The sequence below is a fragment of the Rhinolophus sinicus genome, linkage group LG06 (assembly GCF_036562045.2).
Source record: "Rhinolophus sinicus isolate RSC01 linkage group LG06, ASM3656204v1, whole genome shotgun sequence".
Taxonomy (NCBI): domain Eukaryota; kingdom Metazoa; phylum Chordata; class Mammalia; order Chiroptera; family Rhinolophidae; genus Rhinolophus; species Rhinolophus sinicus.
The window spans coordinates 145,392,475-145,409,396 of record NC_133756.1 but is presented as its reverse complement, the minus strand read 5'-3'; the positions used below and the strand labels follow the sequence as shown (position 1 = coordinate 145,409,396).

General features: G+C 41.9%; 1 protein-coding gene across 3 annotated transcripts in view; it reads right to left on the bottom strand.

Moving 5' to 3' along the window:
* The window catches only part of TRIM44 (tripartite motif containing 44), a 105,133-nt gene extending 89,197 nt beyond the window's left edge, over positions 1-15,936 (bottom strand). Inside the window, exon 1 of one of the 3 annotated variants that reach the window (XM_074336212.1) lies at positions 14,619-15,936. In XM_074336212.1, the coding sequence (XP_074192313.1) occupies positions 14,619-15,290 (672 nt within the window). In that variant the 5' untranslated portion in view covers positions 15,291-15,936. The remainder of the gene's footprint in view (positions 1-14,618) is intronic. The other 2 variants (XM_074336213.1, XM_019738529.2) reach the window with 2 other exon arrangements.
* Positions 15,937-16,922: the final 986 nt, after the last annotated feature.

Below are 16,922 nucleotides of genomic sequence, written 5' to 3'. Positions count from 1 at the left end.
AACCCCAAAAACTGCATGCAAAATTTGAAATGTACATGCACTTTTCTAGAGAAAGGGATATAGTCCCCCAAAAGTTTAACATTTCTATAGTATAAAGAGTATTGCCCAAAGAGCAAGGATTCCCAGGTTCTATTCCTAGTTCTGCCACTAACTGCTACGTGAGCTTGGAAAAGTCATTTTATATCTCTGGGTTTCTGTTTCTCAATCTGTAAATGAGGAAAATGGGACAAATCAGAATCTACAAATTCACAGTCTGCAGCCTACAGAATTTTTTAGGTTTTCAGTGTTGCCCCATGCAGCATACAGGGAATTTTTTAATTAGTTGCTAATTTAAAAATCAGGAGATACGACGTAACAATAAAGATTTCTAGCTTCTTTTGAAAATCGGGAAGGTGACTGTCCTAGGCTCCCATTCCCACACAGCAGCAACTGGCTGCAGCTGAGTAGCAGCAGCTGGCAGCTTTAGGCAAGGCAAGCTCTCTCCAGTTTGTCATGGTAGTCACTTGGCTTGCTGCTCTTATTTATATTACTTTTCTGGTCCCTGTAGACGCTTGAAGTTGCTATCTCTGGAAGCAACTCTCTCTGAAAGTTGTTTTTTATTTTTTTTTTTTACCTCTGAGGGTCCCTGTATTTGAACACCAAGGAAGTGGAGATATCTTTCTTTACAGAGGTTCAGAATACTTCATAAAAACATGTCCATCCATTCACCCCCAAACAAGCTCATCCTAATGTAAACCTCCTTTGAAAACGGGCAAGGGGCAGAAACAAAGGTGGAATATGGTAAGTAAAAGTGGCATTAGAACAGGAAGTATTTCTTGACAACCAGTCTCTACTTTTATGGAAGTCAGTTTAGTCTAATGCCAACAACCAATGGGCACCAAAAGAAAAGTACAAAAGTCCGGTGTCAGTAGAAATGAAAATGTAAGTCACTTAAATATCCTCAAATAGCTCCTATGTATTGAATTCTATATTACAAAGAATCAGGAGATGCTGAGTTCAGAAAGAATATCAGCTGCCTGTTTTGTTTTTTTTCCTATCCCACTGGTCTTGTGTTGGTATCGTACTTTAAAAAAAAAAAAAAAAAATCAACCCAACTTTCTGTCATTTTTATAAACAGGTTTTGTTTGGGAGAAACAGTGGAAAAGGATTAGAAGATAGAATATATAATAAGTCCTCCTAAAAAATCAAATCAGAAAGCAAAGCCTTGTCAAAAGGAAATAGAACTAAATTTTAGTATCCTATGCCATGTACAAAACTTCTTTACCATCTTTTCCACATTGATTTTCCAATTTCAAATCCACTCGTATATTAGGCAATCATTTTGGGGCCTGAGAAAACCCATCAGCAAGTCTCTGTAGACCTAACTGTAAAACACATGCCAGTCCAACCACTCTGCAGCACCCCCACGACGCCCTAGCCAAGCAGCAGTGCTGCTCCCACTCTGGCTGCCCTACAGTCCATCCTTCACAAAGGAATCAGAGGGAAATTTTAAGAACATCAATCAGATCACTCACTCTCTTGCTTGAACATCCATGGCTACTTAAAATAAAATCCAAAATCCTGATCATGGCCTACCCGGTCATCTGCCCTCATCCACTGTGACCCCTCCACTGCCCATCCTTACTCATTCTAGTCCAGCCAGCCTTTTGGTCCTTCGGTAAGCTTGTTCCACCTGAGAGACCCTACACTTGCTATTCCCTCCATTTGGACCACTACGCCCCCGATCTTGCCATCACTGGCTCTAACTGTACCCAGGTCACTCCCTCTCACTCCCCCATCCCAGTTCCTGTCTTTCTCCTTAACCCAGTTTGTTATTCATAGTACTTACCATTATTCGGAATATTTACTGTTTACTTTGCTTCTGCCTGTTTTGCTCATACAATATAAGCTCCATGAGACCAGGGACTTAGCATTGTTCATTGTGAAATTCCCTACTGCCCAAATTACTCTACCTGATTGAACAAATAGATCAAAGTAAAGAAAATGTTATGCTTCTAACTTCAAACAATATGTAAAAATATCTTAATACTCTACCTCAAAGAATTGTGCTAAAAATGTAATGAGATTATATGTAGGAAGTTTATAGCACAGAACCTGGCATACAATAAGTTCTCAATGAAGTTTAGTTATCATTGCTGTTATTGTTATTATTAATTGAATAACTATATATTGAGCAACTGGCTACTAAGTAAATCGAGTACTGAGCTAGAGAAGTACTGAATGGAAAAAAAGTGAACAAAACAATCTGTTACTAATCAAAATACTCTGTAAAACATCTAGGAAGAAAACTTTACAGTTACAGAATATTCAGACAATATGTATCTACTAAATGCCTTCACAGTAAACATCAGGAGTGTGTGTACCACTTAGAAAGGTTAGATTTAAGTATGAAGATTAAGTAAGAATAGAGACAAAACGGGATAGTGGAAAGAACATGTAGTTTGAGGTCAGACCTAGATTCAAACTCTAGTCCTTCCACTTATTAGCTAGGTGACCTTCCACAAAGCACAACCTCTTTGAGTATTACCCTCCTCATCTGTTAAATGAGAGTCATAATAACAGCTTCTTGTGGGCATTGTATTGAGTTCAACGGAAAAAAAAAATGAATGAAAAGCACCTGACCTAAAACCACTCAATAACTATTATTATTACGATTCTCATCTCTGGAAAGAAACTCAGCAGACAAATTCCACAGCACACAAGAGTTTCTAGACTCTCTTAGTTTTATAACCTCAGTTGAAGGTTAGCATTTTCATTCTTCACATGCTTGAAATCAGAGTCTCCCACTCAACACAGGTTATACTCTGCCAGGTTCACAGGGACCCAACGTACAGAGAGGAGAAGAGCAGAGATGCCTGTAACATCTCGCCCATGATTGCCCACTGGAAAGAAAACAGAGGCTATTTTCTAACCAGAAAATAAAGGGTATATTGCCCCCGCCACCCCCTGCTTCTATAAAAATTTCCTATAGTTCCGAATGTAAAACAGAATTTAAAGAGGACAACCAGCAAGACTTGTGAACCTAAAATTAGACTACCAGCTGTGTTTTGGTTCGCTAGTGCATAAGGCACCAGCAGGACACTGAAATATGCAGGAGCCTCTCCTCTGAAGAGAAGGTTTTCACCAGCCTATCTACCCACCAGAATAGAGCAGGCAGAAGGAGCAGAAGGAGAGGGGGCTGAACAGTTTTCACCCAAAGAAACTTGGTATCCAGAACTTCTACTGCTGCCAGACTAACTGGTCTGGCATTGAACTCAGAACAGAACCTCAGATGGCTCTATGAGGTAATAAGAGTAAGAGCCACCAACTGCTGAGGGCTTGTTACAGCCCAGGCATTGTGCTAAGCTCTTTACATGTATGATCTATATTCCTCTATAACCCAATGGGGAGAAACAATTGTTATACCCACGATACAGATGAGGAAACCAAGACTCAGAGAGTGAATCATCCAACATGGCACAGCTCAGAAGTCACAGAGTGAGGACTCAAACCCACAGATTGCAAAGCAAACTAAGGTAAGACTGCTTGGGCCTTCATATTCATTCTCCCATTTTTCCATCGTAACAGACCCCAGCTTTTAGCGAGATACACTGTGGCCTGGAGAAAAGACTGCTTCCCATCCTGCCTTGCTACTGGATGAGGCCATGGCACTGAGTTCTGCTCAGTGAAATACAAGCAGCAATGTGTGCAACGGCTGGAGGGCTCTCTTCGCAGAGGGGTGCGTTCTCTTCCTCACTTTCCCAAGCCTGCTCTCCTATACGCGGATGTGCGGGCTACACCTCCACGTCTCATCTTGGTCCGTGACAAGGATTCCACCCCAAGGATGGCCGAGTGGAGCCGGAAAGAACCTAGACTCTTGGTACCCTCGTGGGTCCTCGATACCAACCTTACTGCCTCCATCCCGACTCCTTTCACACAGGATAAACATCTATCTTGTTTGAGCAGCGGTTAGTTTGGCTTTTTCCAAATTATTTCATTATTTTATTACAGATGCAGCTGAACTTAATGTAATCACTGAGACACTAAATCACTATGCAATACTGTCTCTTTCAGTTCTTCAATGATGCCCTAGAACTAGATGAGATTATTATACTTCGTATCATAAATTTACCAAATATTTCATGTATATCTACCATCAAGCAGGCCAGTGCTAGGTGCTGGCAACACAAAGATGAAGAACATACAATCCAACCCCAAGATTTTATAACCCACTTGGGACACAGACATGGAAAGAAATAACATTGACAGTATACTGCATTTAGTGCTATAATAAATGTGCACACGCTGTTGCTATGGGAACACAAGGGTTATCTAATAGTCTATATCTACCTCATAAAATCCTGCCCATCTTTGAAGACCCACCTCGAACACCACCACCTCCAAGAAATCTTTCCTGATTCCATGCCTCCAGCGGAAATTAATTTCTCTTTTCTCTGAGCCCCCATAACATACTGTTTGTACCTCTCCTCCTATACTTACACACAAACAAACACTGGAAAAGACTATCTTTCCAATTAGACTGTAAGCTTCCTGATGTCAGGAGCCATTCTTTATTCTTCTCAATAGGTCACACAGCTCACCATAAGTACTAAAAACATTTTCAGATAAATAAAATTAACTTAAAAAACACCAGTTTTTGACACCAAGGCTAACTATATGCTATAGCTTGAACCTATTATAATAAACGTTTTCTCTAATATTCTATTTAAGTTAAAAGCAGATTAAATTACTCTGCTACCTGAACAAAAACTAGTTAAACACATCTGAAGTAAGTTTTATAATTAAATGTTCAACAAGAACAATCTAGCATATTATAATGTGCAACAGAGTCGTTCCCCTTATGGTTATTTGCCATAACTTATCGACCGAGCCTTCATTATATTCAGAGGATTTTGTTTGGTTGGCGTTATTTTTTTCATTCTTGATTCATTTTTGACATATGAAAATGGCATCAATATTGATTTTTCTTTCCTGATACCATGTTGGCTTGATCTCTGTCATAGTCTCTCTCTCCCTCTCTCACACACACATACACACACACATACATGCACACACACGACACATGCATGCATGTGCACACATAGTCACACGTGCGCACACACATGCACACATACACGCATGCACACATGCGCACATACATGCATAATGCATCACACACGCACATGCATGTACATGCACACATACGTACATGCACGCATATATGCACACATGCGCACACACCCCTAAAAAACAAAACACACATACAAAGGATTTAAGTCTCCCAGGACCAGAGCTCTGTTTCTCACCCCATTCTCATCTCTATCCTGCATATCAAAACTAAAGTTTTCGTTCTACCCGTTCTTCATCTCTCTTCTGTCTCCCGCTTCTGAGCATCCTTCTGCCGCACAAGTTTAGCTCCACGCTCTCGATATTAAAACAACAGGAAGGGGAGCATGCAAGTGAGCTGGTCATCCCAGACGGAACTGTAACTTCGGGTACACTGGACATTGACACGGATTGATCTGACTTCCCAGTCTTGGATCAGGGCAAGAGAAGAGAAAAGGTGGGTGTACCAGCGGACAGGCAGGGCAACTTCCATGTCATGGGCTGCGGTCAAGAAAAGCTGGTGTCACAGGTATATAGCCCTTTATCCCCAGAGGGGATAAGCCTACTGCATCAGCAACGTTGATGGCGAAAAGCAATAGTCTAATAGTATAAAACGCCTACTAACCCATTTTATTTTGATTGAAAGGTCAGGGAAGAGGAAAAGAGGGAACTGGATTCTTGGGAGAGCAAGCGGGGAAAGCTTGGACCTTTTCTCGAGTCAGCTGTTCAGACCCCTGGCTAAGCTCTGCCACTTTCCAAATGTATGACCCTAGATCAACTATCTGATCTCTCTATGCCTCAGTTTCCTCCTTTTGTAAAATAGAGATAATAATAAAATGGACCTCTAGGGTTGTTATGACAATCAAATGAGTTAATATGTACAAAGTGCTCAGAACAGTGCCTGGCATGTAGTATTTATTATATGAGTGCAGTTGTGAATATTACTAATCATTTTTCATGAATCAGGCTGCACTCAAAAATTGACCAGTGAGTAAAGGAAGGTCAAGGAGACACTTTCCAGGCTAGTGCATGAGACATTACATGATCCTTGCTCACGGGACACCACAGAACAGAGGGTGAGAGACAGAAAGTGCCAGAGAACTTTCTGTTCTCTGTCTCCCAGGTCCCGTCTCCCAGATAACAGTACTAAGTTGTCTAGATAGTATGTACCCTTAACTGGTTTTCCTCCCCAAAACAAATAACCCTAATCTAATCATGAGATGAACACAAGACAAATCCCAATAGAAGGACATTTTACAAGTATACCTGACCATCCCCAGAGATTCTGATGTAATTGGCTGATGTGGGGCCAATCACAGGTATTTTCTAAAGAATCTCCCTCCACAGGTGATTTAAAAATGACACCAGGGTGAGACATACCCTGTTTACTTTGCTGACCTCACCTTCTACTCCTTTCACTGCACTTTACTCTGTGCCCTTCTTGCTGTCTTTCAACACTCCAAGTTCACCCCCACCTTAAAGCCTCTGCATTCACCATTCTTTCTGCCTGAACCATTCTTCTCCCAAACTTTTTCTTAATTCTTAGATTATCAAGTGTAATTTTCATAATGGAGATTGTGGGACGAGTCCATGCCCCTTAACAGGAAGCTTTTCCCCTCCACTTAACCCTGCCGAAGCCCTCTAGGCTTTCTTTAATAAAGCTCCATCGCCATGAATGTGGAATCCCCTAAAAAATTGAGCTGTTGGAACGGGGATCCCCACCAAGCTCATATTTCCCTCCATAGAGCAGTATTTTCACCTGTGCTAACAGCACATTACAATTGCTAGAACTGTCAGTCCTCTCACCTCGAGAGCCAACTAATCCTTTTGTGAAGAGTTATATGAATCAAACCAATCATCTCTGCTATGAATCACTGCACTTTGCACAAGCAGCACTGACTGGTAACACAATAGGAAGGTTTCTAGATCTTTGCAAGATCTCGTATTTCTGGTCTCTGCCCCGATGTCATATGCTCAGAGACGCCTTCCGTGACTACCTTGTCAAAAAGTAATCCTTTCCTGCCACACCACTCCCTCTTTCATTACTATGACCTGTTGTTTTCATAGTACATGCTACCATCCAAAATAACTTTCTCCCCAGCTAGAGGGTAAACTCCATGAAAGCTAGTGCCCAGTCTGTCCTCTTCACTGCAGACGTCTGAGACTTACTACCGGTGAAGAAAGTACATTTTGAGGGGTAGACTGAGATGGGAAATCCTGGAACTGCAGGCCTCACAGAAACTTTCCACAGAACTATTTGGGGTGGCTCCAACTGACACCAAGCCGTTCCTGTTACCTTAAACTTAGTCTTACAGCTTTTGTCTTCTTCTATATAAATAAGACTTTCATTGGACCGCTGGTTAGCCAGTGCTTCATGGTTTGAGAAGATGCCCCCAAATCCCTTTGACAAGAATAATAAAAAATGTAACGAGGCACGTTACAGCAGACTTCCAACCTTCTGCCTCCCTAGCAGGGCTGCTTCTTTTGAGCTGGCTGAAGAGCCAGAGCCGCGGGCCATTCTGGGATACAGCAGGGGCATACCTCCACCTCCCTGCCCTCTAGTCTCAGCTCTTCTGAGCATATGCCTGTATCCTTCCAATTACCAGGCGACTAGTGTCCCCTCACCAGCTCCCCCTGTAGTTGTTCCCAATATCACTTAAACGAACGTTTTATTCCCCAAATATCCACCTTAAAGGCACACTCAAGGGAAAGGGATGTGGTTTCAAAACCTCTGGGTCTATCCATAACAAAGCCATATTAAGAACTCCAAAGATGCTCGTAAGTACTTGCTGAACTCTTCCAAGCATTTTTCCCTTTGCCATTTTATAAGACTCCACCTTTTCTTCAGGTATCATAGAGTGAACTAGATAAGGGCTTTTCAAACCACAGGACACGACCCATGAGTGTGCAATGACATCAATTTAGTGGGAGAATGCAGAATTTTTTTACAACAGAAGAGAAACAGAACACATTTATGTAGTAAGGTAAATGGTTCCATTTGAGTTATTTAAAAGGTATATTTGTGTGTGTGTGTGTGTGTGTGTGTGTGTGTAAAAGGTCACAATGTAAAACATATTTCCCCTATTGTAGATTATGTTCAAAATAAAATTTTTTTGAATTTTATTGGGGAATATTGGGGAACAGTGTGTTTCTCCAGGGCCCATCAGCTCCAAGTTGTTGTCCTTCAATCTAGTTGTGGAGGGCACAGCTCCGCTCCAAGTCCAGTCGCCGTTTTCAATCTATAGTTGCAGGGGGCGCAGCTCACCATCCCACACGGGAAATGAACCAGCAACCTTGTTGTTGAGAGCTCGCGCTCTAACCATCTAAGCCATCAAGCCGCCCCTCCAGAAGCTCAGCAGCAGCTTGTTGTCTTCAATCTAGTTGTGGAGGGCGCAGCTCACTGGCCCGTGTGGGAATCGAACCAGCAACCCTGTTGTTCAGAGCTCGCACTCTAACCAACTGAGCCATCCATCCGGTTGCACCCAAAATAATTTTTTTAAGCTACCGGTCTACAGTTCTGAGTATATCTAATTGCATTTCCACTGTTCAACAAAACGGAATCATTAAATGTAACTATGAACACAAAGTCCCTTGACAACCTAAGAATTTTCATGTGAAAAAATTAATAAACCTGATCAAGCTCCTTTGTCAGACCCAATGACCCATTTTTAGGGCCAGAACGGTCACACTAAAGAGAAACCTGCACATCTGAGATGAGAAGCTATGACCCAGATGAGAGGTCCTCATTTGGGCTGTGTAACTATAGTTCTGGGATAAAGGTGGAGCACAGGCTCAATTAAAATTTGGACCCACGAAATCCTTCAGAGACCAAATCATCTGGAGCGAAAGTAGAAAGACAGCACAGGAGGAAAGGCAGAACTTTAAATGCCTAAGTGTTAACCTTTCCCTTCAGGGTGTTCACCTTCGTTCTTTTGGCCCAGCCTTCAGGTTGTCTCTGCCCTCATCCCATCTTGCTGTACAGTCACCCTGCTTTTCTGCCCATTCTGACCTATTCTGAAGTTTGCTTTAAGTGTCAGCAGCCTTTGACAACAATTTGGCCTCCTACCACCAACACCAGCCACTCACAGCCTGATTCCGCACTGAGGTGTCAAAACATACTGTACAAACTTGATTCGAAACTTGTATGTTTAACTAGACTCCTCATAGTAGTCATAATAAAAACAACAGCTAACATTTATTGAACACTCACAATGTGTTAAGCATTAAGCATCTTAGCCTAAACTAAGTCATTTATTCTCACAAAAATCCTATTTATTTCTTCATTTTACACCCATTTTAGAGATATAGAAACAAGGCCAAACTGTTACGTGACTTAATCTCACACTGTGTTTTATTTTTTCTTTATAACACTTATCACATGTTTATTTGCTTATTTGTTCTTCTCTAGTTCCCTCTAAGATAGTGTAAACTCCAGTAAAAGCAGGGAAAGATCTTTAAATAGTAACCAAACTCTAGAGTTAAATACACAATATCATAAATTAAGAATTTAATGAGAGACACACAATTTTACAGCTGAGTATTTGCAGCTGTAAAATAAATTTTAGTATAAATAAATACATAGATAGCAGATCTACGGAGTAATTTCCAAGATATACTGCTAATTGAAAAAAAGCAAAGCACAAAAGAGTATTTATATCGCCCAAAAACCCATAATTCCAGTTTCACCATGAGATAAACATCAGACAAATCCAAACTGAGAGACATTCTACCACATACCTGACTAGCACTCCTCAAAACTATCAAGGTCATCATCGTAAATAAGAAAATGTAATGTGGCCATAAGATCCTGGTACAGAAGTCATGAGAGGAAAAACTGGTGAAATTCTAATAAAGTCTACAGTTTAGTTAGTAATATCGTTCCAATGTTAAGATAAGCAGAGTACAGTAAGCACCTTTCAATTGCAGGACATTTACTGATCGAAAGAAACTGGGCTGTGAGTTTGATTAGGGGCAGAAAGTGAGGCGGCAGGGGAGGAGAAAGTAAGCAAAAGCAAAGCCTATGGCATGCTCAGAGCGGGACATTTAAAGGAAACTCTTTCCATACAACAGACGTGGGATCCTCCCACCACTGCCAAAGAGCAAAATCCCAGAGTAAAGGCAAACTATAGTAAACTTGCCATTATCTCACCTTCCAAAGGGAAATGTGGGGAGTGTTGCCTTGGAGCTGAACAAAATGGGTTGGGGTGGGGGGGTGTATGGAGGGTGGGCCTTAGAGTTGAACAAAATGGGTTTGCAGGGGCTGGAGGATGGCTTGAGGTGGGATGAAAGGAATATCTTTAATAGGTTATAAACTAGGGCAGATACCGCCTGAAAATTTGGTCTCACACAATTAATTTAGTTTAAGAGGGTTCTTCTAAACAAGTTTTACTCTTAAAGAAACATGAAACATGAAAAACACTATTAAAAACAATAGCAGAGAGGGAGCCACAAAGTCTTTACAACTAGAATTATCAGAGATTACAAAGGAACACGCTTACCTCTCTTAAAGGAATAAGGAGGTCAGCTCTACTATGAAAAAAGATAATAAGAGGATATAATTCACAAATTTATACTAATACATTTGAAAATTTAGACAAAATGAACAAACTTCTGGAAAATGTAACTTATCAAAATTGACTTAAGAAAAACAGACAACCTGGACGGATCTATAACCATTAAAGAAATTGAATCATACCCAAAAATAGTATAAAAATCAAAGTAACAAAATTCTCTCTCCTTCCCTCCCTCTCCCCTTCTCTCCCTCCTCTTTCTCTCTTTTCAGGTCCAGACGGCTTCCATGGTCATTGCTACCAATCATTCTAGGAAGGAATATTCCAATCTTATACATTCACTTCCAGAGCATTAAAAAGAGAAAGAAAAAGAAAATATGTGAGGAGCAAACAACTTAACTGATACTATGAAGCCAACATAACCTTGATAGCAAAATCTCATGAGGACAATATAAGAAAGAAAATTTACAAGCTAATTTCTCCCCTAAGTACAGTTGAAAAAAAACCTACACAAATTATTAATAAACTAGATTCAAAAGTACAAAGATACTGCATCATGACCAAGCTGGGTTTATCACAGAAACACAAGGTCTTTAATTGTACAATGTAATAATGACACAAAGGATGGAAATAAGACCATATATGTGCACATGCCTATATTTGCCACACAAAAAAACCACTTGAAGAATAAGGAAAAGACTTTTAATAAAAGTGGTTGCCAATAGTTGTTTGGGGGACCAGGTGAAAGTGGCAAAGGTGAAAGACAGACTTTTGAGCCATGTGAACACATTACTAATTTTAAATGTAATTTAAATTAATATAATTAATCACATTAACATAGTGAAAGAGTAAAATCACACAAACATCCCAATAGATGCAGAAAACCCTGTGATAAAATTCAGTATCCATTCAATAGTAAGAAAAACTGTTTAACAAACTAGGACCAGGAGGGAACTTTCTTAATCTGATGAAATATGTCTGTGAAAAACAAACAAACTACGGTCACACTTACTTGTGAAATGTTGTAAATTATCCCTCAATTAGGAAAAGGCCAGAATTAATATCCCTATCATTTCCATTCAACATTATACTAGAGGGCCTATCCAAAGCAGTAAAGCAAGAAAAAACAATTAACAGGTATAAGGATTGGAAAGAAACAAAAACTGTCCCTCTTTGCAGACAATATGATCAGGTATGTAGAATGAATCTATAGATTAATTACGAGACTATGTAAGGGAATTTAGCAGATACTCTAATACAGAAATCAATATATAAAAGTTAACCATATTTCTATATACAATTTCTACAGTACTATCAAATTGTAAGTACCTAGGAATGAATTTTATAATAATGTACAAGATCTTTTTTAGAAAAAAATTATAAGCCTTTATTGTGAGGCAATAAAAAATAAATGAATCAGAAGACTTGTTGTAATATTTGTTGGTATTAATTCTTCATGTATTGGATTATAAATTCAACACAATAGAAAAAAGTCCTGTAGGCTTATTTTATATAACTGTTCTACAAGAGCAAAGTAGAACTTGCTGTACCAGATATTAAGACATGTTATAAAGCTATGGTAACTGAGAAAACATGTTGTTCACACAGGGATATACTAATAGATCAATAGTACAGAATAAAAAAGCCAAGAAACACCTTTACCTTCACGCACATATGAGCACTTGATATATGACAGGTAGTCTAGCAGATCAGTGCAGAAAGGATAGGCTTTTCAATTAAACACTTTGTAAGCGGGCATTTTCCCGCCAAATCGCGTCGTAAGGCGGGGCTTTTTTGACATTTTCTCGCCAAAATTAGACTTTCCGTAAAATATTCATATCTTTCGATCTATTTGATATTTTTCTATGAAACTTTCAGTGTTTTAGTTTAAAAAGAGGTCTCTATTTATTTACTTTGCAAAATTTTTGCCGGTTCCAACTAGAGGCGATATGACGAGTTTACTCGTTTCCCACAAAAAATGTGTTAACACCGCTAGAGCAACTGGTTATCTGTACGCGGTGGGGGTGGGGTGGGGGGGGAATGAAATTGAGCCCCTACCTCCACTACACAAAAAGCAATATTAAGTGGAACAAGACACAAAGAGCACTAACAATAAAAGAAATTACTGATAAATTCTACTACATTAAAGTGAAGAACTTCTACTCAAGGCACAATGTTTTAAAAAGAGAAAACAGAGTAGAAGATACATGCAATCCATAGAAACAACAAAGAAGTCAGAAATAAAGATATAAGAATTCCTATAAATTAATGAGAAAAAAAATACACAACACAATAGAAAAGTGAGCAAAGGACCTGAATGGGCACTTCAAAAGAAGAAATACAAAAGACACTCAAAGTCATCAGTAACCAGAGGAATGCAAATTTAAACCACAAGAAGATATTACATATGCATAAGACTGATAAACAAATTTAAAATTTTGTAATAGAAAGTTGGTGAAGATACAGAGCAACAAGAACCCTCAAACACCTATGACAATGCAAACTGACTGGTACAACCACTTTGGAAAATATCTGGCAACATCTAGTACTATCAAAGATATGCACTCCATGACTCAACAATCACACTGTTAGGTTTATATTCCATTTAAATATATGTAGCTGTGCACCTGGAAACATAAACAAGAATGCTTATACCAACGTTGTTTATAATAGCTGGGAGCTCCAGAATCTGGAAATCAAATGTTCATTACCAACAGCAACAGGCAACTTGTGGCATATTCATAGAATGGAATTCTATACAACAATGACAATGAACAAACAACAGCCACCCACGGGATGAATCTCACCAACACAATGCTGAAAAAAATGAAGAAAAACCCCAAAGAATTAATGATACCAATTGTGTCAAGTTAGGAATGCATACATATGTGGTAAAAGTATAAAGATAAGCAAGGAAATTATCCCTGCAAAAGTCAGAACAATGTTTACAATTGGAGAAGGGAGATGGTTATAATTGGAAAAGGTCATGGGGCTTCAATATTGCTACTAATATTCTATTTCTTAATCTGGGTGGAGGTTACATCAGTAGTTGCTTCCTAAGTATTTGTTAGACTGCATGTTTTTACACACTTTGAGTGTGTATTTCACAATAAAAAGGGAAAATCTTAATACAGGGGATTTTCATTATCAAAGTATTTGTTATCGCAGCACCAGCAATTATAGGGTTGCTTAGAGAAACACAAGTCTTCATATGATGACATGATTCAGTAATGAACCAATCACTTAATGAACTGATCTCGCCACTCAAACTTGAACTCCAGCAGTTTCACTAATTGTAAACATCCACGATATAAATAAAAGATAAATCATTTGCAAAGTCCTTCATTCAACACATATTTATTAATGTCTATTACTTTACAAGCACTGTTCTAAGGGACCTGCAAGGTTCAAGATAAAGACCCTGCCCTCTTACGAAAGATGGAGGACATGGGAACCCCCACTCCCATCCCACTTTTGCCTCCAGCCTCTCATCCTCCCTTCCAAATAAGTATCAAATAGGAAGCACCTAAAAGGAACTCAGGACACACGGGAAGTTATTCTCAAACCCACAACCTCGGGGCGTCTTTATGCTACAGAGCAACCACCTGCTTGGGTCCCTTTGGTAAAACCATGGTTTCCCATGTTTTCAAGTCGGCAAGGATAATGCAAGAGCCCGAAGTCAAGGCACGAATCTCAACAATGCTGGTGCTGTGGGAATTGACTGCAGTGGGGTCAAAACTCCCACGGAACGCTTCCCCTGGGACCCAGCGACCAGGGGCTTGCCATTTCCCAGAAACTGTGTACTAGCTTTTGTAGGTACAGACATTTTTCTCGGATCAGAGTCCAGAACTTTGATGTGATTCTCTAAGGAGTTCAACCAAAGGGGTGAATACGCACTGCTCCCAACAAGTGAAACATACGAGCTTTCGGGGGACATGACCAAAGTGCATATGGCCACAACGATGCCACCTGAGCCGAAACCCAGGTGTCCTGACCTCTATGCTCGGAATGCACAATACTTACTCTGAGCTCTTCAAAGGCTTCGTCTAGAGTGGAGAGTTGGTGTCGCTGGTGAGCCCCAATGACTGGACACAGGACGCAGATGAGCTGCTTATCTTCCTGGCAATAGGTGCTCAGATCGAGCCCATGGTCCGGACATTTCCTCTTGGCCACTCTCTCTGCTTCCATTTCTATTTCTGGGTCAAACTCGCTTTCTGCCTCCGTTTCTCCCTCAGCCTCAGATTCTCCATCTTCATGGTTGTCTTCCTCCGCCTCACTCTCTTGCTCATCCTCCATTTCCTCCTCACTGTCTTCTTCACTCTCTTCTTCGCTCTCATCCTCACTCTCTTCCTCTGTCTCGCTCTCTTCTTCCGACTCACTGTCTTCCTCGGACTCGCTTTCCTCCCCCATCTCGACCTCTACATCTCTGTCGTGCTCCGCCTTCGCCTCGACGTCTTCCTTCCCTTCGCTGTCCCCCGGGGCTGCCGAGGTCCAGGCCTGGGCGGAGCCATGGACGTACTGGGCCAGGTGGTGCCCGGGGAACTTCTGCCTGTGCGCCTCCGCGTGGCGGCGGCAGTAGCAGAAGCCGCATTCCCGGCACACTTCCTGGGCGCCGGGAGCCTCGTCCGGCTCGCACTCGTCACACGTGCCGTCGTGTGGCAGCTCCTCGAAGGCCGCGCCCACTCCGGAGGCCATGTGGGTGCAGTGACGAAGCCCAGCCCTCAGGGCCTCCGAGCTCGCCGCCTGGCCTTCGCACGGCCTCCTCACGGCCTGCTCCCAAGCCGCTCTTCTCCCGGGGAGTCGCCGGCCGCGTGGGCCGCGCCGTGTCGCGGAGCGGGCCCGGGGCTGCGGCGCCGCTGCCGCCGGCTCCAGGTGGCCCCTGCCCGGCCCCGGAGCAGAGGTGGCCTTCTCGCCAGGGGGGCCGCTCGGCACCCGCTGCGCTTCCTCGGGCGGCCGGAGCACTTCCGGCGCGGCGACCCCACGCCCCCGCCCGCACCCGCGCCGCGCCGCCCGCTCGGGCTCTCGCTACGCCGCGGAGAGCGCGGAGCCGCGGTCCCCGCGCCGCCCCGGTTCCACTTTCCTTTTCCCTGTCAGGCGGCCTCCTTTCACTTCCTGAGTCATTTAAAGTGGCAATGGCCCTATTCTGCGTTTCCCGCGGGGGCTCCGCATCCACAGAAGGAGGGGGAGGAGGGCAGAGAGCTCGTGCTCACTGCGGAGGCGGGAATCGGGCCTCGCTTCCCCCACGCCCTCCCTGGAGGGCTCGGCCCGACTTTTGAAAGCCACTAGGCAGGGGTGCGTGTGTCGTTCGGTCTCTCCTTCCCTTTGTCGCCAACCTTCCCAGTCCCCGCTGCTGCGTGCTCTGTAAGGTGCCAGGACAAGGTGTTGTTTACCCGACTGAACCTGACCGCCTGTGATTTCCAGAGGGCCCTGCGAAGGGTTGTGTTTGTTCTAGGCTCAGGGAATCTCAAGCTGAGCAAACATTTTCGACGGAAAGCATTACTGCACTTTGTTATTTGCAGTCTGATTGCATTCCTGCCTCCTAGGGGCTCAGCATCTCTGTGCCGTTTTCTGAGAGCTTGTCTGGGATTTGGCTGAGATGTCAGGTGGGGTAGGTGGAGAGAGACAGTATTTATCCAAGGAGAATTCCAGGGTGCAGTCATTTTCCTTTGTGTAAGGAGACCGTCTAGATTCAGACTGAGTTCCAAAGGATGGAGGGTACTATTATTTATTAACCAATACTAAAGTGTCAAGAATCGGGCTATATCTTTACGCTGCTCTTAATAAAACGGTTTTGGGAAGATCCACTGCCTGGGGACCTCCAAATCCTGCCACTACAACTTGTTGGCTGTGTGACCATGTGAAGTTAATTAATCGTTCTGTTTTCCACTTTAAAAAAAAAAATTATATATATATATATATATATATATATATATATATATATACACATATACATATATTGTATATATATATATATAGAAAATAATGGTAATACCTACCTCGTGGGGCTGTTTTGTGGATGAAATGTAAAGGTGCCTGACTTATAGAAGTATTCACTACATTTTAACTATTATTATCGGTACAAATTATATTTAATGCACATAATGACCCTTTGAAAGAGGTTTTTTTACACATTGAGCATTTTTGTCTGGCTGCTGGTAGTGTAAGCAACTCCCCATGTCTCTCTATGTCTCTCCATTCATTGAAGAGCTTTTGTTTTGCATTTTTGAGAGGAAAAGAACATTTTGATCTCATTAGGAGAGAGGCTGAGGTGTGGTTGAGAAGAATGGAGGCGGATGGAATGGTGTCTGTTTTCCATTGACTTCCTTG